The 24,560-nt window shown below is 37.6% G+C and overlaps 1 protein-coding gene across 4 annotated transcripts in view; it reads left to right on the forward strand.

Moving 5' to 3' along the window:
* Positions 1-24,560, forward strand: part of PIK3R3 (phosphoinositide-3-kinase regulatory subunit 3) — a 96,604-nt gene that overhangs the window by 36,729 nt on the left and 35,315 nt on the right. For 3 of the 4 annotated variants that reach the window (XM_061122017.1, XM_061122019.1, XM_061122021.1), the window contains 2 exons: positions 19,625-19,733; positions 21,658-21,756. In XM_061122017.1, coding sequence (XP_060978000.1) covers positions 19,625-19,733; positions 21,658-21,756 — 208 coding nt within the window. Of the gene's footprint in view, positions 1-18,805; positions 18,869-19,624; positions 19,734-21,657; positions 21,757-24,560 lie in introns of all 4 variants that reach the window. The other variant, XM_061122018.1, reaches the window with a different exon arrangement.

The following is a 24,560-nucleotide window of genomic DNA, read 5'->3' on the forward strand; positions in this document are numbered from 1 at the left end:
AGTCAGCGACAGAGATATCAATAGTTTCACAGGTGGGTGAATCTTACATAGACAGCAGATGGCTACTGGAGGAAGGGGAGGGGGTGATTCACATCATGTTGGCTCATTGGTTACCGGGGAAACTAACAGAGGGGCATATGCCTTTGATAAGCTATCACGGTGGAGATAATTCTGATTTAAAGATTGAAAAAATCACTAGCTGGTGTGGAGCAGGTGATTGATTAGATTCTGTGATTAACGCAGAAAATCAGTCATGTGAATAAGCTGTAGATGAAGCAGGGACTGGATGGCCTGGTCGTACACAATACAGACAATTAACCTGTAGTGGTCTTTTAGAGACTACTGGTTGACTTAATTATGTAGGTCTTCCACATGTTTTCACATTTAATTCTGCAATATTAAGTAATCATATTAATACCACTGTTGACCTCAGTAGCAAAGTTTTAAAATATTGGGAAGCTTTCAACTTTTTCAGAAGTTGTAATATTCTTTTGAAAGCTCAATTTTGTTATATTGGTAGCAAATACTATCCATAGTTGTCTGTAAGGTGAGAGCCTTTATTTTTAAGAAAAATGTTTGCCAAATATCCATCTTAATAATTATAGTTTGTTAGCCATTTTTAAAGTTAAAAAAAAAAAAATAAAGTTAAAAACAGAATTCTGTGGAGAAAATAGCTTGCAAGTCAATCACTTAGTGTTTTTCTTCAACATAACTGTTATATTACATTGTGCAGAACTGCTTTATATGTATTTTTCATTTTGTCACCCAGAATTTTAAAAAGATATTAAGGTCAAAGTTTATAAAATTTTAGATATATATATTTTAATAATAAAATAAATATAGAGATGTAATAAAATATTTTACTACTTTATGTTGGACATTTTTGAGTCCAACTGACTTTTTTTTTAAAACTCAGATGTGCAATAGTAAAGAATTGAGTGACTAGACTGATAAAATAGTACAGTTTGATTCCACTGCTTTTATTTATCTTTTATCAAATATACTTATACACTCTTCAGTGAACCATAACTAAGTAAAAAAGGAAATACTAATATGAGAATAGTCTTGATTTTTATGTTCCCTGAAAAAAGTCTCAGGGGCTCTTGAGAGTTTGTGGAACACACTTTGAAAACTGTTGCAGTGTCATCAGGAGAAGAGTGCTTTTTCTATGTCATGACGATTTTAGTAGGAATCACCTTAGCCATTTATTTGGTACTGCATAGGAAAACACAAAAGGAAAAGATGATAATTGTGCAGGTAAAAAAATTGTTCTAATATATACAAAATAGAAGATTTATAATTTTAACCATTTTAAGTATGCAATTCAGTGGCATAAGTAAATTCATGATGTTGTACAACCAATACTACTATCCATTTCCAGAATTTGTCATCATCTCTAACAGGACCTCAGTATCTTTTAGACAGTAATTCCTCCCTTCTCCCTATCCCGTAGCTCCTGGTAACTTCTATTTTACTTTTTGTCTCTATTAATTTGCCTCTGCTGGGTACATCATTTAAGCTGAGTTAATAGTATTTATCTTTTTTTGTCTGGTTTATTTCACTTAGCATTATGTGTTCAGGATTTGTTCATGTTGTCGCTTGCATCAGAATTGCATTCTTTTTAAAGGCTGAATAATATTCCTTTTATTTGTATACCACACGTTGTTGGTCTGTTCTTCTGTTGATGGAATGAGGTTGTTTCTGTCTTTGGCTATTGTGAATAATGCTACTATGAACATTGGTGTACAAGTATCTGTTTGAGCCCTTGCTTTGAATTATTTTGCGTATATACCTAGAAGTGAAATTGCTGGATAATCTGGTAATTTTATATGTTTAACTTTTTAAGGAACCATAGCATCTGTACCATTTTTACTTTCCCACCAGCAGTGTACCAGGGTTCCAATTTCTTCAGGTTTTTGCCATCACTTGCTGTTTTGTTATTTTGAAAATAGCCATCCTAATGGATTAAGTAATAATTCATTGCGGTTTTGATTTTCAGTTCCCTAATAATGAATAATAATCTTTTCATGTGCTTATTGGTCTTTTGTATATCTTCTTTGGAGAAATATCTATTCATGTCCTTTGCCTATTTTTCAGATTGAGTTGTTTGTTTATTAGCTCTAGTAGTTTTTTGTTTTATTTTTGATTGAGACTTTCTATATTTAGAATATGTCATCTGCAAATAGAGGTAGTTTTGCCTTTTTTTTCTTCTGTGCTGCCTGACTTGCAGGATCTTAGTTCCCTGATCAGGGATTGAACCCAGGCCATCTCAGTGAATACACCAAATCTTAACCACTGGTTAAGATGGTAATACCACCATGGTATTCTCTTGCTTTTTAATTTCCAACTTGGATGCCTTTTATTTCTTTTTCTTGCCTAATTTCTGGCTAGAACCTCCAGTCCCATCCAGCTTTTATGTCATTTTACTCAGGTTTCAAAATCCTGTGAGAAGAGATTCAGTTTGCTTTATTCAGATTATGTGTCCATCCCTGAATCCCTTAGCCCTGGGGATAACAGGAAACCTTGATTTACCAAGACATGTACAGGGAAGGAGTAATTCTACCAGGTGAAAGTGCAGTACTGTTACCAAGGGAGGGCAGATGACTGCCCAACAGCCAAAAACAAACAAACTGCCACTGGCTCTAAGGCCCTTTTTGGTCACGATTGTGGCAAATCCTGGATTAGAACCCAAGTCCTTTGACTCATAGGCCAGTAGCTTTGTTCTATATGCTAGCAGCTCTTTATTATACATTAGCCATGAATTAATTTTCTTAGAATGCTCAGTTCACTTGGTGTGAATGTTCTTTGTTACCAGTTGCCACAATTTAGTAAGGCTTTCAAGCAGCATTTTCTGTTACACAGAAAGAAATTTGTCGGATAATATCGAATTCTTTTAAACGTCCTTATGTTAATCTAAAAGTTTATGTTCAATATGTGTATATGCCATTTCATGTTAAGTTTTTATTCTCTGTCCAGTAAGAATTGCTCTTGGCATGCTTATAGTATCAAAACTTCATTTTGGCATTTGCATTTAAACATTTTTCTATTTTATTTATTTAGTATGTTGACTTATGAAGGGATGACCACTTTCATTCAAAAGCATCTCCCAAAGCATGTTGCAGATTATTTTCTTAAGAAAGGATCATTCCTTCCTGTATAAGAAAGAGGTAGTCTTTGAAGTGGTTAAAATGTAGTTCCAATCCTTATTAGGGCTTCCCTAGTGGCTCAGCTGGTACAGAATCTGCCTGCAATGCAGGAGACCTGGGTTTGATCCCTGGATTGGAGACCTGAGTTTGATCCCCTGGAGAAGGAAAAGGCTACCCACTCCAGTATTCTGGCCTGGAGAATTCCATGGACTGTATAGTCCATGGGGTTGCAAAGAGTGGGATACGACTGAGTGACTTTCACTTCACTTCCAACCCTTATTAGTTGGGCATGGGCTATCTAATCTTTTTGTGCTTCAGTTTTGTATTTGTAACGAGGCGGGGTATAATAATAGTATCTCCTTTATAAGATTATTGTGAGGGTCAGATTAACTAGTATATGTAAAGCACTTAGAACAATGCTTGTCATATAGTAAGTAAACACTCAGTGAATATTGGCATATGTCCCCACTGGAGAGGCATTTTGGTCCCAATATTTTTCATTAAGCTCTGTACAGCAAGATTTGTAGTGTTTGTTTGCTTTGATAGACTTAGGGTGAATTAGTATACCAGGAGGGCTTCCCTGGTGGCTCAGATGGTAAAGAATTCACCTGCATTGTGGGAGTCCTGGGTTCAGTCCCTGGACTGTATACAGGTAGCTATGAGTGAAGCAGACTATATATTTTAAACATGTGCTACACTAGCAAAATCAAAATGATAGCTGATACTTGGCCTTAGGTATCTTGGGAGACCCTAGGGAGTAATTTTTGCTTTGTGGCAATATGGGTTTAGGATTTTCAGACCTTCAGTTTTTTAAGAGAAGCCTGAGATTAAGATTTTGATGTCATTTCTGTTCAGTTCAGTCGCTCAATCATGTCCGGCTCTTTGCGACCCATGGACTGCAGCACGCCAGGCTTCCCTAACCATCACCAACTCCCGGAGCTTGCTTAAACTCATGTCCATTGAATCGGTGATGCCATGCAACCATCTAATTTTCTGTCATCCCCTTCTCCTGTTTTCAATCTTTCCCAGCATCAGAGTCTTTCCTGATGAGTCAGTTCTTTGTGTCGGGTGTCCAGTGAATTGGAGCTTCAGCTTCAGCATCAGTCCTTTCGATGAATATTCAGGACTGATTTCCTCTAGGATTGACTGGTTTGATTGCCTTGCCGTCCAAGGGACCCTCAGGAGTCTTCTCCAACACCACAGTTCAAAAGCATCAATTCTTTGGTACTCAGCTTTCTTTATAATCCAACTCTCACATCCATCCATGACTACTGGAAAAACTATAGCTTTGACTAGATGGACCTTTGTTGGCAAAGTAATGTCTCTGCTTTTTAATATGCTGTCTAGGTTGGTCATAACTTTTCTTCCAAGGAGCAAGTGTCTTCTAATTTCATGGCTGCAGTCACCATCTGCAGTGATTTTGGAGCCCAAAAAAATAGTCTGTCACTGTTTCCGCTGTTTCTCCATCTATTTCCCATGAAGTGATGGGACCAGATACCGTGATCTTAGTTTTCTAAATGTTGAGTTTTAAGCCAACTTTTTCACTCTCCTCTTTCACTTTCATCAAGAGGCTCTTTAGTTCTTCTTCGCTTTCTGTCATAAGGGTGGTGTCATCTGTGTATCTGAGGTTATTGATATTTCTCCCGGCAATCTTGATTCCAGCTTGTGCTTCCTCCAGCCCAGCGTTTCTCATGATGTACTCTGCATAGAAGTTAAATAAGCAGGGTGACAATATACAGCCTTGATGTACTCCTTTCCCAATTCGTTGTTCCATGTCTGGTTCTAACTGTTGCTTCTTGACCTGCATACAGATTTCTCAGGAGGCAGGTCAGGTGGTCTGGTATTCTCATCTCTTGAAGAATTTTCCACAGTTTGTTGTGATCCACACAGTCAAAGGCTTTGGCACAGTCAATAAAGCAGAAGTAGATGTTTTTCTGGAATTCTCTTGTTTTTGCTGTGAACCAGTGGATGTCGGCAATTTAATCTCTGGTTCCTCTGCCTTTTCTAAATCCAGCTTGAACATCTGGAAGTTCATGGTTCATGTACTGTTGAAGCCTGCCTTGGAGAATTTTGAACATTACCTTGCTAGCATGTGAGATGAGTGCAGTTATGTGGTAGTGTGAACATTCTTTGGCATTGCCTGTCTTTGGGATTGGAATGAAAACTGACCTTTTCCAGGCCTGTGGCCACTGCTGAGTTTTCCAAATTTGCTGACATATTGAGTGCAGTGCTTTCACAGCATCATCTTTCAGGATTTGAAATAGCTCAGCTGGCATTTCATCACATCCACTAGCTTTGTTTGTAGTGATGCTTCTTAAGGCCCACTTGACTTCACATTCCAGTCTGGCTCTAGTCCAGTGATCACAGCATTGTGGTTATCTGGGTCGTGAAGATCGTTTTTGTATAGTTCTTCTGTGTATTCTAGCCACCTCTTCTTAATATCTTCTTCTATTAGGTCCATACCATTTCTGCCCTTTCTTGAGCCCATCTTTGCATGAAATGTTCCCTTGGTATTTCTAATTTTCTTGAAGAGATCTCTAGTCTTTCCCATTCTATTATTTTCCTCTATTTCTTTGCATCACCAGATATTCAATACTGAAGTCAGATTGATTATATTCTTTCAGCCAGGGATGGAGAAGCTCTATACATTCAGCAAAACAAGACCGGGAACTGACTGTGGCTCAGATTTTGATGCAGAATTCCCTAACTTTTAAGTGTTGGGAAATCAGAACACTCTGGGAGTAGAGTTGGGAGGGAAATACTAATTGTAAGGTCAAACAATACAGTTCTGACCACTAAAGTCAGCCTTGTGGATCGCCAGTTTGTGATGTCTTGGTCTAGAGTGGTGGGATGGATGAGGCAGCTAGCCTGGGCAAAGGAGCCAGTAACAGGTTTAGAAAGAATGACCAGAGAGGTAGAAAAAGCATGCAAAGGTATAGGGTCTCTGATGCTGAGTAAAGAGGGTATTTCAAAGAGGAGGGAATTATTAGCAGTATCAGATGCTGCAGATAAGGAATGAAAACTGTCTATCACATTTAGCAATTGGGTCACTGCCTTGGGCAAAAATGTTTCAGTGGAGTTGGGAGGTTGGGAGGCAGGATTGCGATTCAAGAGGAAATTTAAATGGAGACACAGGTACTATGCAGCTCTTTGATAAAAGTTGGGTAGAAAGAGAAGTTGTAGGATATGAATCCTTAATCTGGGATTTATGGATCCCCCTCCATCAATATTATATGTACACTGCATATGTGTGTTATTTTCTTCTGGACAGAAGTCTTAAAGGTTTCATCAGCTTTTCAAAAGAGTTTATAACCTCAGAAGAACCACTTGTGTCAGGAGGCCTGTAGCTGAGAGATTTGGGTGTATTTATGAGCTTGTAGGAAAGGAGCCACTAAAGCATGAGAGACTAGAGAGTAGGAATAGGGTGATGGAGAACTGTTGTCCCTCTGGTGGTAAAAGGAGATGAGATCTGGAGTATTAGGTAGAAGGACTAATTTAGATAAAGAATGGGTATAGATGCATATATATTTATAGGTAAATGGCAGGAAACTGAAGTAGCTCAGTTCACAATGTTTATTTTTTCCATTATATAGTATATTTTTAATATACAACATATTATATTGTAATATACAATATACAACATATATGTTAATATATAACATATATTTATAGTATATGTTGATTGTTTCTGTTATATAGGTCTACCAAAAGATGAGTGAAGAGAGGTGGAATATGATGTTTGAGGAAGGTGGAGGTTTAAAATACCCATAGTGAAGAGTGAGAAAGAGGCAAATCTAGGGAAAGTCTTTTGGATTGCATTGAGGGGTTCTGTGTGTGATTGGAGATCATTACTAGTAAAACCAAATTGAAAATGTGTCACCATTTTCCCTGTCTTGCAGCCTAAGGAGAGAGCAGAAAAAGCACGAAAGTGGATTGAGCTGTGATAGGGGTCTTGCCAGGCAGGTGCATTTAGGAGAATAGGAGGAATAAAAGAGATGAGAGTATTTGTTGAGACCAAGAGGGAGTGAATACCAGCATTGTATCAAAAGTAATGAGTTCAAGGAATTGGAAATCTCATAGAAGTGGAAGAACAGGGGGAGAACTGGACTTTACAAGTAAGAAAACTGTAGAGATAGAAGTCAGTGCATTTATGAGATTAGGACTGGGGTTCTCTTCCTAGTTTGTTTCTGTTTTTTTTTTGGTTCTTTAATCAGAATTGCCAGTTGTGTTTAAAAAACACAGATACCCAGGTCTCATTCTGGATCAACAGATTCAGAATCTCTAGGGAGTTGGACCAAGGCATCTTCATTTAAAAAGTTCTATGATTTAAGGAAAATTTTTTAAAGTTTACATATAGTAAAATTTACTTTTTTTTGGTGTACAGTTCTGAGTTTTGACAAATGCATAGAGTAGGTAGGAGGAGCAGGTATGGTGAGGAAGGTACATTTGTTTTTGAATATCTGATTTCTTGTTACACTGAAGATGCAACCCATGGAGTTAAGATTATTACACTGAAATAACATTTTTTGATCACTTTCTTAAGTCTAGATCAGGGATGGGCATACTTTTTCAGAGCCAGGTAGTAAATGCTTTAGGTATTGTGTATGCTTAGTTGCTCAGTCATGTTTAATTCTTTGAGACCCTTTGGACTGTAACCTGCCAGGCTCCTCTGTTCATGGGATTCTGCAGGCAAGAATACTGGAGTGGGTTACTCCAAGGGATTTTTCTGACCCAGGGATTGAACCCGTGGCTACTGTGTCTCCTGCCTTGCAGGTGGATTCTTTACCCACTGAGCCATTGAAGAAGCCCTTAGGCATTGTAGGCCACTTATGGTCTCTGTTGCCTGGTTGTTTTGTGTGTGTGTGTGTTCCCAACTATTAAAAATATATAAAAATCCATTCTTTGCACTGTACAAAAATATGCAAAGGGCCATAATGTACTGACCCCTGGTAGACAATCAGTACAACAGTAAATCAAGCTCTGATTTATAGTATTTGTTGATTCTAGAAGAATAGATACTCCTGGGGCTGATTTCAGGCTACCAGTGTGATATGCTGAATGCAGAGTTTGAAAGAGATGTGCAGTAGCACAAAGTATTTCTGCTGTATAAATAAAGTAGATGTAAATTATTTTGAATGCATAGTTGATAAAATATAGTAGCTGAAGCTGAAGCTCCAACACTTTGGCCGCCTGATGCGTACAGCTGACTCATTGGAAAAGACACTGATGCTGGGAAAGATTGAAGGCAGAAGGAGAAAGAGGGTGACAGAGGATGAGATGGTTGTATGGCATCACCAATGTAATGGACATGAACTTGAGCAAACTCTGGGAGACGCTGAGGGACAGGGAAAGCTGGTATGCTGCAGTCCATGGGGTTGCAAAGAGTCTGACATGACTGAGCGACTGAACAACAAACGCCATACACACATTTTCCCTTTACCCATTTTCCAGTATAGTTATATCACAGTTATAATTGTTTCTTAAATTATCTTTTAGTGTTTACACTATTATGACTATGAACTTGAACACTAAGTAGTGTTCAAGTCATTTGTATGTTATGATTATATTTTATGTTTTTTGGAATTAATTATTGCCTTAGTTTTTAAACATTTGCTGGATTCTTTTTATGTGCTTATGACAGTGTTATTCTCATATTCCATGACAGAACTATAAAACTCATCACAGTGGGGTTAAACATGGAATAATCTGTTACTTTAATTTTTTCCTTCAACACGCCTCCTTAGTCCCCCATTGTTCTCTTGCTAGAATCCCAGTTATTGTTTTCAGCTATCATCCTGATACTCTTGTTATCTTAGTGATTGATTACTTTTGCTTCTCTCATGTGTTGGTGTCCATTTTCCTGAATCCTATACCATTTTCTTCTAGGTTTATTTCTTCATTTTGGTAGAGGACATTGTAAAGGAGCTTCTTAAGAAAGGTGCTAAGAGAAGTTTCCTGAGACTTTGTATGTCTGAAAATGACAATTCTACCCTCATGTGTAATTGATAATTTGGCAGGATATATAATTCTTGGTTGAAAAACCATTTTCCTTTAGAACTTGAAGATTTTCCCTCCAGTATTGTTAATTTGCAATATTGCTGTTGAGGAATCCAAAGACATTCCAGGCCTTAGTTCCTTGTGATCTGCCTTCCCCCTACCCCCACCCCACCCTGCTATGATAGATTTTAAGATCTTCTCTCTTTTTTTTTTTTAAGATCTTCTCTTTATTGCTTAAGTGAAATTCACCGAGTTGTACCTTGATGTGGATCTTTTTCATTCATTTTTTGGCATTCTTGGCACTTTCTGTTTGGAAATGTATGTCCTTCATTTCTAAGAATATTTTTTTCTTACTTATTTTAAATGTTTCTGTTTTTTGGAACTTTTAATTCCGTTTTGGGTCTTTAGTTTATTCTCTAATTCTCTTGCCTTTTCTCCTATTTTTCATTACTTTCTCTTTCTGTTCTGCTTCTTGGGACATTTTCTTAACTTTATTTGCTAGCTTGTCAATTAAAGTTTTTTTAAAAAACTCTTATAATTTTAGTATATCAGGGCTCTTGTTCTTTAATGTTGCTTTGTTATAGATCTTGTTTGTATTTCATAGATGCAGTATTTCCTTTTGTATTTCTGATATACTTTTTTGGTCTGTAGAAATTTTCTTCTTGAATTTTTGGTTTACATTTAAGTTCCTTTTGTTTGTTTATTTATTTATGGTCTTCTTTAATGTTGGTGACTTTCCTTATATGTCTCATGGTTTTTTACTTTTTTTAAAAAAAACCCTGAGGTAAATATGCATAATGTAAAATTTATTATTTTAACAGTGTTTAAGTGTGCAGTTCTGTGGCATTAAGTACATTGACATTGTTGTGCAGCCATCACTGTCATCCATCTCCAGCACTTTTTCATCTTACCTGAGTGAAATTTTGTACCCATTGAACACTGACTCCCCATTCCCCCTCCCTGTCAGCCTGCTGCTGCTGCTGCTAAGTCATTTCAGTCGTGTCCGACTCTGTGTGATCCCATAGATGGCAGCCCACCAGGCTCCCCCGTCCCTGGGATTCTCTAGGCAAGAACACTGGAGTGGGTTGTCATCTCCTTCTCCAGTGTGTGAAAGTGAAAAGTGAAAGAGAAGTTGCTCAGTCGTGTCCGACTCTTAGCGACCCCATGGACCGCAGCCCACCAGGCTCCTCCGTCCATGGGATTTTCCAGGCAGGAGTACCGGAGTGGGGTGCCATTGCCTTCTCCGCCCTATCAGCCTAGGCAAGCAGTATTCTACTTTCTGTCTCTATGAATATGACTACTCAAGGCACCACATATAAGAGGAATCATACAATGGTTTGTGCTTTTGTGACTGGCTTATTTCTTCAGGGTTCTTCATATCTTCATGAAGTTGTGTCTTCAAGATTTGTCCTTGTATAGCATGTTAGATTTTTAAAGAGTTTGCTCTCTCTCTCGCTCTCTCTTTTTTTGGGGGGTTGTGCCATGTGGCATGTGGGATCTTAGTTCCACTACCAGGGATTGAACTTGTGCAGTGGAAGTGTAGAGTCTTAACCACTGGTCTGCCAGGGAAGTCCCTAAAGGGTTCTTATTTAAGAATAAGATACTGAATAGCTGTATTGAAGCTCCATGTAAGTAGGAAGGACATAGTAACTGGAGGCCTTCACTGAAAGGTGTTAAGATGATGGATATCTTTTTTTTTAAAGAGCATCCTATTTTACTTATTTATTTTTAAAATTTTGTTTTATCTATATTTATTTTTGGCTGCACTGGATCTTGCTGCGTGGGGGCTCTTCTCTAGTTTTGGTGAGAATAGTTGTGGCTGTTCTCTTATTGTGGTGGCTTCTCTTGTTCTGGAGCATGAGGCTCTAGCATGGGCTTCACAGCTGAGGTCTTATCAGTTTCTCCAGTGAAAAATCTCCCTGACTCATACCTTGGGGTAGAAGCTTTGTGGCTAATATTTTAGAGAACTGAGGTGGGGAAGGGATTTGGGAAATCTGCCTACTTAGGAGACTTTTTTTTAACTTTGCTGTTTTCAGTAAAGGACTTATCTCTTGACCCAGTTGCACTTGGTGTTCCCTGAGTCCAGAGCCTCTATAACTGTTTCTGTGAACTGATGAGTGACAGGTAGCCTTTGTGTAGGAGGAGGGAGAGGTAGTTGTCTGATTGCATGGGGGCTGGGGAGGAAAACTGGGGATCTAGCTGCTCTTTGTGTACACTTTTCAGTCAGTTCTCCTATTTTTGGCCCCTTCCCTCAATTTTCCCTTTAGAGATACAGTGTGCCTCCAAGTCCTGGTCTTTATAGAGTACAGTGGTGTGATTCCTTTTTTACTGGATTTTCTCTTTTCAGGCTTAGGTTTCAGTTTTTTGCAATCTACCAAGTCAAATTCATTTGGTTGCTCTTCATGTGTTAAAAGTTTTGTTGCTATCATCTGATGTTGTTTCCTCTGATCACTTTTGCTATTGAGTGCTTATACCTTTAAATATATATTTTATTGCCAATTTGAAATGATTAATAGAGGGACTGAAGAATCACATGTATTTAATCTACTGTGTTTTATCTACTGTTCTATACTTGGCTAATTTTTTTTTTTTTTTTTAGCTCCATAAAAACCTTTCAAAGAGAATCTGTAAGCTCCTTGTTACTGAAAAGCTTGGACTAGCAGCATTGGCATTACCTGGGAACTTGCTAGAAATGCAGAATTCCAGGCTCCAACCCATACCTAGCAATCAGTGTTCTATATTTTACAGCATCCCTGGGTGATTTATAAGCACATTAAAGTGTGAAAAGTACTGTTCTGATTCACTGTGCCTGCTACAGTGCTTGACACATGTTAGGTGTCTTCTGTCGGATAATCAGAAATTTAGAAAAGATGCTATAGCTAGAAATACTGTTTTGGGATCAGCATATAGGTATTATTTATAGAAGCTATGGGAGTAGATGAGAGTATAGATTAAAAGAAGGTGAAGGAAAAGTCAGTTGTATGGATGAAGGAAGAGAGGGCTTTCTGGGAAAACTGAGCACTAAAGAACAGAGGCCTTGAGTATACAAGATGTGGGAAAATGAGCAACCTTCCACAAGAGTGAGCTGCAAGGTTAGAAGTGTCTTTAGGGACTACAAAACTTCGGAGATGGCTAAGAATTGGGAAAAAACACTTTCTGGGAAGACATTCAAGTTACAGAATAGTTTATTTAATTAGAATATGGGGAGAATAATCCAGGAGGATGCTCCAGAGGACATAATGGAATGATCAGCAGTGAGAAGATGGTGTAGTAATGAATTATCTTGAAGTTTATCCTTTTGGATTACAAAGTCCATAAGTATAAAGACTGTGTCTATCTAGTTCATTGCCATATTCCCAGCTCTTAGAACATAGGAGGTATTCAATAAATACTTGTTATATATGTATGGAATGATGATAGATTGTAAAAATATCCAGCATTTCATTCCTTCTTATTGTGTTCTTTTAGCAACTTTATGTAGAAACAGCTTTGTAATCTTTTCATTCTACTTATATTTCTGCAGATGAGAAAAAGATTCAAGGAGGCTGTGGGCAGCCATCTGTAATAGATGTGACGTGGTCATTATCTGTTTGTTGGTAGTGGAACTATCACAGAACTTTCATTATCTATAAGTAGGTGCTTCCCTGTGCTTCTGGTCAAGTCAGTTCTGTATAGAGCTCCCCCAGAGAAGGAATACAGACAGCAGCAAGTCTTTGTGGTTCCTTTCGGTGATTTGGTTCTTGTTGGGCCAAACTGGTTCTTGTTGGGCCCTGCTGGTCACGGCATTCAGTTCAGTGAGGACTTGGTTTGACAAGCCCAGTGTTTGAACTTTTCCCAGGAGAGACTCAGTTGTTCTTTTTGCTGGTTTCAGTTGCTTTTACTGGGTTTCCATTGCACCTTACTTTTCCTTTTATTACAGTATTCACCTTGTTCTGCTGAGAATTATGGTCATGTGTTTCTAAGTGTCATTGCCTCTAGATTTCTTTTGAGTGTCTTGTCTTTGTACCTTTCATAGTAATAGTGCAGTGCTTTTGTATAGCACAGGTTTAAACTATTAATCCTTATAAGTAGAAGAATTTTAAATTCTGTAAAATTATATTTCCAACTGTATCTACTTTTATATGCCACACCCCTTTCAAAGAAGATAGGTATAAATAAGTAGCTACTTAGAAAAAAGAATGGATTATAGCAAGTTCTCCCCACCTAGTCATTTTAGAAGTCTGATGTTTGTTTTTTTAAATAACAGCTTTTTTGAAATGTGATTCACATACCATTCAGTTCATCCTCTTAAAAAGTATATAATTCAGTAGTGTTTAGTATATTCACAGAGTTGTGCAGCCATCACTGCAAGCAATTGGAACATTTTCATTACTCCTCAAAGAAACGTGCATACATTAGCTGTCATCCCCTTTCCCGCTTTAGTCCAAGACTACACAACCATGTACTTTGTCACTGTATATTTTCTTGTTCTGGACAATGGAATTATACAATATATGGCTTTCATGATTGCTTTTTGTTCCATTTAGTCTAACGTTTTCATGGTTCATCCACGTTACAACATGTTTTTATTCCTTCTTACTGCCTAATAATATTTACTTGTATGTATATGTATACACACATACACACACACTACATTTTATATATTCATTCACCTTTGATGGATATTTGGGTTGTTTCCAGTTTTTGGCTACTGTAAATAATACAGCTGTGAACATCTATATACAGTTTTTTGTATGGTTTTATGTTTTCTTTCTTTTAAAATATATAGCTAGGATTGAAATTGCTGGGTTATGTGGTGACTCTTCATTTAACCTTTTCAGGACCTGCTAGACTGTTTTCCAGCCAGTTGAAGCATTTTACATTCCATCAGCAGTGTATTGAGAGTTCCAATTTCTCTACATCCTCACCAACATTTGTTGTTATTTGTTTCTTTGATTATAATCATCCAAGTAGGTATGAGGTGGTATTTCATTGGTTTCATTTTCATTTCCCTGGTGGCTAATACTGTTGAATATCTTTTCATGTGCTTGTGGGCCATTTGTATATCTTCTTTGGAGAGATGTCTGTTCAGATGCTTTGCCCATGTTTAATTTTAGTCATTTTTTGTTATTAAGTTGCAAGGGTTCTTTATGTGTTCTAGATACAATTTTTATCAGATATATCATTTGTGAAAACTTTCTCCCATTCTGTGGGTTGTCTTCACTTTCTCGATGGTGACCTTTGAAGCACAGAATTTTAAATTTTGATGAAATTCAGTTTTCTTTATTTTTTCTTGTTTGTGCTTTTGGTGTCATATCTAAGAAACTGTTGTCTAATCCAAGGTCATGAATACTTAAGCTTATTTTCTTCTAAAAGTTTTGTAGTTTTGGCTCTTAACATTTAGGTCTTTGATCCATTTTGAGTTAATATTTGAATATGGTATGAGAAAGGGGACCAACTGCATTCTTACATTCATGTTGTTTCCCTTTCCCCACAATATTATCTTTAACTTTTTTGTTCATTAAAAAACATTTTTGAGCAATCTAAAACTTACAGAAAAGTTGAATGTACAGTAGAAATAATTTGCTTTCTAAAACCATTCAGAGTAGGTTACTGACATGATAGTCTATGATGTCCATGTTTGTATTTCCCACAAATAAGAACTTTCTCCAACATAACCACAATACAGCTATCAAAATCAGAAAATGAACAATGCTGCATTATTACCGTCTCATCCTCAGATTCCATTCAGGTTTTTCCATTGTCCCAGTAATGTCCTTTATAACAAAAAGATTCAGTCCAGACTCACACATTGTATTTAATTGGCATGATTCTCTGGTTTTTCCCAATCTGGAACAGTCCCTCAGTCTTTCTTGAGTTTCACGACCTTGATGCTTTTGAAGATTCCAAGCCAGTTATTTTGTAGAATATCTTTCAAGTGTGGTTGGTTCGTCTGATGTTTCCTTAGGACTCGATTCAGTTTGTGTGTATTTGTTGTGTCCTTGGTGCATCCTGTTGGTAGCATGATCTCACCATTACTGTTGGTAGTTACCTTGATTGCTTGAATAAGGTTTGTTTCCCACTATTATATTAATCTTTTTTTTTTCATTTATTTTTATTGGTTGAAGGCTAATTACTTTACAATATTGTAGTGGTTTTTGCCATACATTGACATGAATCAGCCATGGATTTACATGTATTCCCCACCCCAATCCCCTCTCCCACCTCCCTCCCCATCCGATCCCTCTGGGTCTTCCCAGTGCACCAGCCCTGAGCACTTGTCTCATGCATCCAACCTGGGCTTTGGGACTCTGTGGGAGAAGGCGAGGGTGGGATGTTCTGAGAGAATAGCATTGAGACAAGTATACTATCAAGGGTGAAACAGATAACCAGCCCAGGTTGGATATATATTAATCTTTTTACTTTCCTGATTAATAAGCATTTGTGGGAAGGCCTTCAAAATTATATAAGGCTTCTGTGTTAATCTTTATGCTTTTTCATTTATTTGTTTACATCTGTGTGGACACATGGATTCCTGTTTTGTTTACTGGTTTATATTCCCTTACTACTGTTATTTGTATTGATGCTCCAATCATTCCAGATTGGGTAGTAGGAGCCCCTTCAAGCTGGCTACTTTGTTGTTTTGTCATGGCCCCTCATTCTTTGAATATTTGGTTACTTTTTGTTACAACATGATGTTCCAGGTTCATTTGGTACTGGGTTTACCCCACCCCAGCTGTTTCTCCACAGAGCCCTGGTTCCTTTTAGTAGAGAATGGCATTAGAACCCAAGAGCTGGGTGTTAGGTGTGCATATTAGGACTTCGCCGGTCCCAGGACCTCTTAGGGGACAGAGCTAGGAAATAGTTGTATTTTCTGTAAGTATAGACGTTTACATGCATCTCTCTGTCTATTGAATTCCATGAGTTCACATCAGTAGCTGAAATTGCAGTCCAAACCAGAGGGTTCATTCTTTTTTTCTGCCTTTCTATACTTGTAACTTCCTTTTTAGACTATTATCTTTAGTAGTTTTGCTTACTAATATTTGGCCCATTTCTCTGTATTTACCCAGTCTTGCATAGCTATTGCTGCATTCCCCCTGCTACCTCTCTTCCCCTACCCAATTAGAAACTCTTTCATCCTAATCTGGCTTTGGCCCACTGTGTTGGTATGCCTGCCTCCTAGGTCTGTGACCTTAATTGGCTTGGTCTCCAACACTCTATGCCTCCAGGTCCCAACCATTGCCCGTCACTCAGCATCAACACTATGCCACTCTGCCCTTGTGAGGATTACCTCCTCACCCCGCCGGACCTCTGATATCCTTGCTGTGCTGCTGCCCTCGTACAAGGACATAGTCCTCCCTCACCTGCTTTGGGCTCTGACACCAGCTCTTGGCTATCATGACCAGTCCCCTTCTTAATGGCTTTTGGACTGAATTGTTTGTGAAGGGGCTTCATGTTGTCTTTTGAGAGAGAAGTTTTTTGTACATCTGTTAGAATTCAAAGTTAGTATTTTATTTTTTTCTAATTTAGAACTATTTTACTTAAAGAGATTTTCTTCTGTAGTTCTAGTTGTAAACACAGAACAAATGCTGTTTGAGTGCTTCAGAGGCATCATTGTATTTAAATGAATCATGTGATATGTTTACATCTTCAGCCACACCTGAAATCAAAGACTCAATACAATGTTTTTCCCAAAGAAAGTGTCAGTCATAACAAAACATAACTACTCATAATCAGTAGATTATCATTTTTCCTAGTATGACCACTAAATATGAAAACATTGTGGAGATACCTAAAGAGCTGCTATTTTTTTTTTTTTTTTAGAGAAAATGGCACCATAGTGCAAAATACCTTTTCCTTTTCTTTACTAGTAAAAAACTGTGACATCCATTCGACAAAATACCATCCAGCCCTACCAAAGTTATTTCAGCATCACTTGCAAATCAAAATTGACCATCGTTTATACTTACTCTGTATCCTGTAGGGAAAGGATAAAATAGTGTATCAAGTGCAGAAGTCAGCCTGTGTCAATTGGTGTGTGTTTTACATAGTGGTAACACCAGAAATTGAAAAATAAGTACTCTTATGTGAATGAAACATACCCTTGATAATTATCACAAAGGCAAAATCAACTGACTTTCAGTCAGGACTAGTGTCTCATGTACAGTTCAGTTCAGTCACTCAGTCGTGTCCGACTCTTTGTGACCCCATGGACTGCAGCACGCCAGGCCTCCCTGTCCATCGCCAACTCCCAGAATTTACTCAAATTCATGTCCATTGAATCGGTGATGCCATCCAACCATCTCATCCTCTGTCGTCCCCTTCTCCTCCTGCCCTCAATCTTTCCCAGCATCAGGGTCTTTTCAAATGAGTCAGTTCTTCACATCAGGTGGCCAAAGGATTGAAGTTTCTGCTTCAGCATCAGTCCTTCCAGTGAACACCCAGGACTGATTTCCTTTAGGATGGACTGGTTGGATCTCCTTGCAGTCCAAGGGACTCTCTAGAGTCTTCTCCAGCACCATAGTTAAAAAGCATCAGTTCTTCGGTGCTCAGATATCTTTATAGTCCAACTCTCACATCCATATGTGACTACTGGAAAAACTATAGCTTTGACTAGACGGACCTTTGTTGACAAAGTAATGTCTCTGCTTTTTAATATGCTGTCTAGGTTGGTCATAACTTTTCTTCCAAGGAGCAAGTGTCTTTTAATTTCATGGCTGCAGTCACCATCTGCAGTGATTTTGGAGCCCCCCAAAATAAAGTCTGTCACTGTTTCCACTGTTTTCCCATCTATTTGCCATGAAGTGATGGGACCAGATGCCGTGATCTTAGTTTTCTGAATGTTGAGTTTTAAGCCAACTTTTTCACTCTCCTCTTTCACTTTCATCAAGAGGCTCTTTAGTTCTTCTTCGCTTTCTGCCATAAGGGTGGTGTCATCTGCATATCTGAGGTTACTGGTATTTCTCCCAGCAGTCTTGATTCCAGCTTGTGCTTCCTCCAGCCCAGCGTTTCTCATGATGTACTCTGCATATAATTTAAATAAGCAGGGTGACGATAAACAGCCTTGACGTACTCCTTTTCCTATTTGGAACCAGTGTGTTGTTCCATGTCCAGTTCTAACTGTTCCTTCCTGACCTGCATATAGGTTTATCAAGAGGCAGGTCAGGTGGTCTGGTATTCCCGTCTCTTGAAGAATTTTCCACAGGTTATTGTGAACCACACAGCCAAAGGCTTTGGCATGGTCAACAAAGCAGAAGTAGATGTTTTTCTGGAACTGTCTGTCTTTTTCAATGATCCAGTGGATGTTGGCAATTTGATCTCTGGTTCCTCTGTCTTTTCTAGATCCAACTTGAACATCTGGAAGTTCACGGTTCACACACTGTTGATTTATTTATTTTTATGTTAAAGACATAGGCATAAAGACACACTCGAATAGCTTGCTAAATACCTGCTTCCCTGGCCTTGCTACTCCTTTTCCTGTTGACCAAGCTGCTGAGCCCTCAGCTGCATAGGCTGTGGTGCCTAGCCAGTGTTTTTAAATAAAACACTGAAAAATGAAGTACAGAGAACACTGTGGAAAGTAGTGAGAAAGAGCAAACTGTGAAATACAAAAGCCATAGGATGTAATGTTCAAATTTAGAGATGAGATGGTTCATGACGATTATTGGTAAATCATAAAATAGGGGACAGATTGGCCAGGACTGAAGAAACAAGAGGGCCAAGGAGCCCCATTGTGCCTGACAAAGGTGGGTATCCTCCAGATGGAGAGTCTTAATTACATCTGTTACAGTGAACATCTTCACAACGCTGTGAGCTCTTCAAGGCCAGGTGCATGGCCTCCTTACGTTTGTATCCCCACTATTTAACACATTCTTGCATATGGTAGATTTTTAATACATATTTTTGGGGACCAGGAAACTGAGCTGAACCAGCTCACTGCTTTCAGAGCCATTTCGGTAATGTCTGCTCATGCAGTTCATTCACTCCTCTACCTAAGGCAAGGGTGACAGGCTTCATCTCACTCTGATGCACTGATAATGGGTACCTGGAAGCATTAATGATACAGATTTTGAGGGGACTCCCCTGGCAGTCCAGTCGTTAAGATTCCATGTTTCCACTGCAGGGAGCATGGGTTCAATCGATGGCACAGAAGAAAGGAGTGCCACTCATTCACAATGCCACCTTGAAAGAAGGGTGGCACAGATGTTCTCTATTACCCACCCTGGTCTAGAAGAAAGGCATCCAACAAAAAGTTAGTGTTTTATAAGAAGGAAAAAAATGCAGATAGCTTGAATATTTCATTTTTTCAGGCACTTATTGGTAGAGTTCTAGAAGGATTCTTTCATTGGCTAATGTTTAACATGTAACATAAAAATAATCCTTATTTTGATTTATAATTATCCGGGATCTTAATGTACATTGGTTAATGAACTGTATTTGAGGAAATTAGAAAGCAAATAATAATTTACATTACAAAATAACAATATAAATTTCTCTTCTAGCTCTTCCACCAAAGCCACCTAAGCCAATGACTTCAGCCATTACAAATGGAATAAAGGACAGTTCTGTTTCTCTTCAGGATGCAGAATGGTACTGGGGGGATATTTCAAGGTAATTAGACTAAGTATTATAGTTGAATGGAGTTTAAAAAATAATTCTTGAGGTTAGTAGTTTAAAAGAATATTTTTAATGCCCCACAAGTTGTCATTTAAAGATTACCATTTTAAAAACTGTGTAGGAGAACCTTTAAAATTTTCTAGATGGTTTTCTTCCCACACAAAAAAAAGACAAGATAATCTTTAAATTGTAGGTATGGTTATTACTTTTAATACTGTATTGAGGATAGGGTTTTGAATAAGTGAAACTTACACGTTTAGTATAGACGTGTGTGTTTTGGGATAAAATATTTATCTATGTTTAATTTTCCTTATGTTTCCGTTTCTAAGGTAATGGTTCCTCAGTGTTTGCACACATAAAAATCAATGGAGTAGGGTTTAGGAATCTGCATTTATAACCTCCCCAGTTGATTTTTATGTTTCTTTACCTCCTTTTGAGAAACAGGACTCTAGGACAGATTTGCTTTTTGGGTAAAATGTGGTTTTGGAAAACTCTGAATGTAGAAGAAAAAAAAGATAAATCTATATTTTATAGATAAATATATATTTTTAAATTCAAACATTGTATTTTCTTGTTTTTTAAAAGTTATACCCACTTTTGCCAAATCAGATTTCAGGTTGCTTCTGTCTTCCTCAATATGCTTGTCCTCTTTCTCTTGTCTGTCCTTTCCCATTGTCAAAGTAGCACTCATTTATTTTTTTTCCGTATCATTTTAACCATCTAAAGATGTACAGCTCAGTGGCATAAAGTACATTCACCTTATTGTTCATCCATTACCACCCTCCATCTCTGAAAGTGTCATCTTCCCAAAGTGAAGCTCTGTACCCATTAAACACTAACTCACTTTTCCTTCTGTTTTCCCCAGCACCTGCCTTCTCTTTCTGTGAATTTGACATTTCTAGGTACCTCATATAAGTGGAATCATGTAACATTTGTTCTTTGTGTTTGACTTGTTTCACTTAGCACAATGTCTTCAAGGTTAATACATGTTGTAGCATGTGTCAGAATTTCATTTTTAAGGCTGAATAATATTCCATTATATATACATAGCACATTTTAATTTATTCATTCTTACGGACATTTGGCTTTGATGAATACTTGGGTTATTTCCAGCTTTTGGCTATTGTGAATAATGCTGCTATGAACATTGGTGTATAAATGTTCAAGATTCTGCTTTCACAAAAAAAAAAAAAAAAGATTCTGCTTTCAGTTCTTTGGGCATATACCCAGAAGTGGAATTTCTGGGTCATACAGTAATTCTGTATTTAATTTTTTGAAGAAGACTTAATATCTTTGATATTAAACATAAAATTTAAATTTTAGCAATGTACAAAAAAAGGATCTATTATATTTACATACTACTTAATTTATATTTTAAGACCATGTGGTTCTATAACTCAAGGTTCTTTTATGTCCTGCCATTTTCTTTGAGTCTTCTAGTGTTGTTCCTTAAAGTCCTAAACCATCTCTGCAGAAGGAATTTGTTGTCAGTATAAATTCAAATTGGAGAATATTATTGAAAGGTTGTGAACTGAGTAAATTATCCCCACTCTGATCTGACCCAGCTGCCACTGTTGCTTAAACTTAATCTTCTTTCTAAACAGCTGCTGTTTTTTTCTGACACTCTACAAGTTCATACCTGCCTAAAGAAGCCCTAAAGGCTTAATGGAAACAGGTATTCCCTACAGACAATTGAAACCTGGAAGAGTTTAAAAATCAAATACTTATCCTGGGATTGCTTAACACCGAAAATCAAGACAAAAGCATATCTGGGGGAGAAACTAAATGACCTCTGACAGCCCCCATGATTCTATAATCTTAGACCCCACCTCCCAATTAGTCTTAGTGATAATATGTGAAGAAAACAACCAACACTTAGATTTAAAAAAATTTTTTTTCCTATAATTCTTTTCTTCAGGGAGGAAGTAAATGACAAATTACGGGACATGCCAGATGGTACCTTCTTGGTCAGAGATGCCTCAACCAAAATGCAGGGAGATTACACTTTGACCTTGCGGTGAGTATTTTTCAGCATTTTGTCTAGTGTTCTACTAGCATGATTTATTTCTGGGTATACAAAGATTCCTGCATTATATTTAAATCTTTATACACAATTTTTTTCATGTTTTTATTTAATTTAGATACATAATTTTAGTTGTTTGGGTAACTATCCTTTTCCTATACATTTAAATATTTAAATTAATGCTAAAAAGGCAACAATTTTTATTTTTATGTAGCAGTAAAACAAAAAGCCTTAAAATCCCTAAATATGATGAAGTAAGATGTATACTGTTGACCTTATGTGTGAAGTAGAAGTCATGGGCACAGCCTAAAGTTATTAATGATATGCTGGGAATCCACCCCTCCAATAACTCTATTGATTTCCTCAATCTAGACTTCAGAGAGTAAAACTCAACATAATTTAGGTTGATGAGGATAGGTAGAGGATAAGACAATTTTCATGCCACCTGTGTGGGCATATTAGAATCTCATAAGGTGGATGTATCAGTCTCTATATTTACAAAGATGGGACATATAATTAAATAGATTAGGGAAACTGTATTAGATATTTCTACATTTAGTTTTAACAGTTAACATAGCCTAAGGACAATTAAAGAATCTGCCTGCCAATGCAGGAGATGTGGATTTGATCCCTAGACTGGGAAGATCCCCTGGAGAAGGCAATAGCAACCCACTCCAGTATTCTTGCCTGGGAAATCCCATGGACAGAGGAGGTTGGCAGGCTACAGTCCATGGGGTCACGAAAGAGTTGGAAACCACTTAGCGACTAAACAACAACAAGGACAATAAGGTCTTGCGTTCTGTTTTGTTTTTTAAAAAGGGACTGTCTAAAGAATAATGGCAACAATAACAACTTCCTTGTACTAAGCATTTTACATGCAGTATCTATATCAAAACAACCTTATGAGGTAGGTATCATTAATAACATTAATATTTTCATTTTATAGATGAAGCAGCTGAAGCTTAACTTGGTTAAGAAACTTGTCCTAAAGACACTTAGCTTTTAAGTGTCAGAGGACAGGTTCAAACTCAGACTTAATTGTTTCTTTGCCGCCTTTCCAGCCTAGCATCTTTAGGAAAAATAATCCCATATTTTATCCTAGAAATTTGTAATTACTATATATCAGCTTCTGGTAAAGACATTAAGAAGTTAATGAAGCTAGGACTTCAGCTGTGCTGAGGAATAATCCATGTTCTGCAGTGATTCATTCAACACTTTTTCCCATTTCAGTCCGGCTGCCGTCTCTACTGCTGTTCACGGACTGCTCGACCAATGGCCACTTCTCTCTTACCTTTCTGACCTCTTAGCAGCATTAGTCATAGACACATCTTCTTAGAAACGGTTTGTTGTCTTGGCTGTTCTGACATCACACTCTCCTAATGTTCTTCCTAACTCATTTGAGATTATTCCAGGGCTCAGAACTGGGCCTCATTCTCTTCTCTGTATTCATTCTCCCAAGGTGAGCTTGTCCTGTCCCATGGCTTTAATGTACATCTTCATAGTGATAATTCATAAACCTTATCTCTAGCTCTGACCTTCTGAATTCCAGATGCCTATATCCAGTTGCCACTCAGATAACTAGAGCACATACTAATTTTAATATAGTCAAAGCAGAATTCTTGATTTCTAATGCAGCTCCCTCTACCCAAACTGTTTCTCTTCTAGTGTTCCCTTTTTTTTTTTTTTCAGAAATAGAACCACCATCTCCATTACTACCACTATTTTGTGCTACTTGAGTCACAGAATCTTTTTTTTCCTCACATCCAATCTGTCATTAAACAAGCCCTGCCAACTCTACCTCCAAATCTATATCCATAATCTCTTTACACTTGTCTACCATCCAAATCTAAGCCACCATTTTCTTGCTCGATATTTCATAGTTACCTCCTAACAGGTTTGGATATGCAGAAAGTTGGAGAGGAGGTTGCAGGATTAGGTAGCAACAGAAACAAAGATATGGAGGTGAGAAACTGTAGCGCTCTGTTCTGTGAGATGCAGTTCCATTTGGCTAGAGAGTAACATTTGAAGAGAAAAAGTGTAGGGGTTAGAAAGTTGGAAAGGGTCATGTTGAAGAGGGCCTTGAATTCTAAACTTAGGGATTTGTGTTTAATATTGTATGGAGGCAGGGGGAACCATTTCATTTTTCAATGGAGATGTTTTACAGTTAGACTGTGTTTGAATAGAAAGAATAAAAGAGGATAGAGACTAGTAAGGAGTTAGATGGCTGTTATGAATTGAGAGGGAATGGTGTTCTAGAATTAGGTTTATTCTTTAATCATTTAATATTATTAAGTGCCCACAGTGTTCCAGGAAAAGAAAATACTGGACAAGCCAAAAATGGTTTCTTGTCTATAATGTTTATATTTGGGGGTTGGTAATAGTCAGGGAGAGGAAGACAAAAGAAACACATTAAAAAAAAAATGAAACAGTTCCCTGGTGGTCCAGTGGTTAGGACTCTATGCTTTCACTGTGGGGTTGGGAAATAAGATCCTGCAAGCCGTGTGGCACAGCCAAAAAAGAAAAGAAATGAGACCAAACCACTTTGTTGTACAACTGAAACTAACACAATATTGTAAATTGGCTATAGTTCGATTTAAAAAAAAAGAAATGAAGTAATTTCACAGTATATGAAGGGCTATGTAGGGAATACATAAGGTTATATGATAACAGAATATGAGGAAAGGAAATTTCACAAAGTTTTGAGGAGAGCCTGTCTGAGGATATGACCTTTGAAAACTGAAGTATTAGAAAGAGCTGGCCAGAAAAGTGTTCCAAGGAGAGGGAACAGAAAATGCAAA

This window comes from Dama dama, chromosome 20 (genome assembly GCF_033118175.1).
Source record: "Dama dama isolate Ldn47 chromosome 20, ASM3311817v1, whole genome shotgun sequence".
NCBI classification, from domain to species: domain Eukaryota; kingdom Metazoa; phylum Chordata; class Mammalia; order Artiodactyla; family Cervidae; genus Dama; species Dama dama.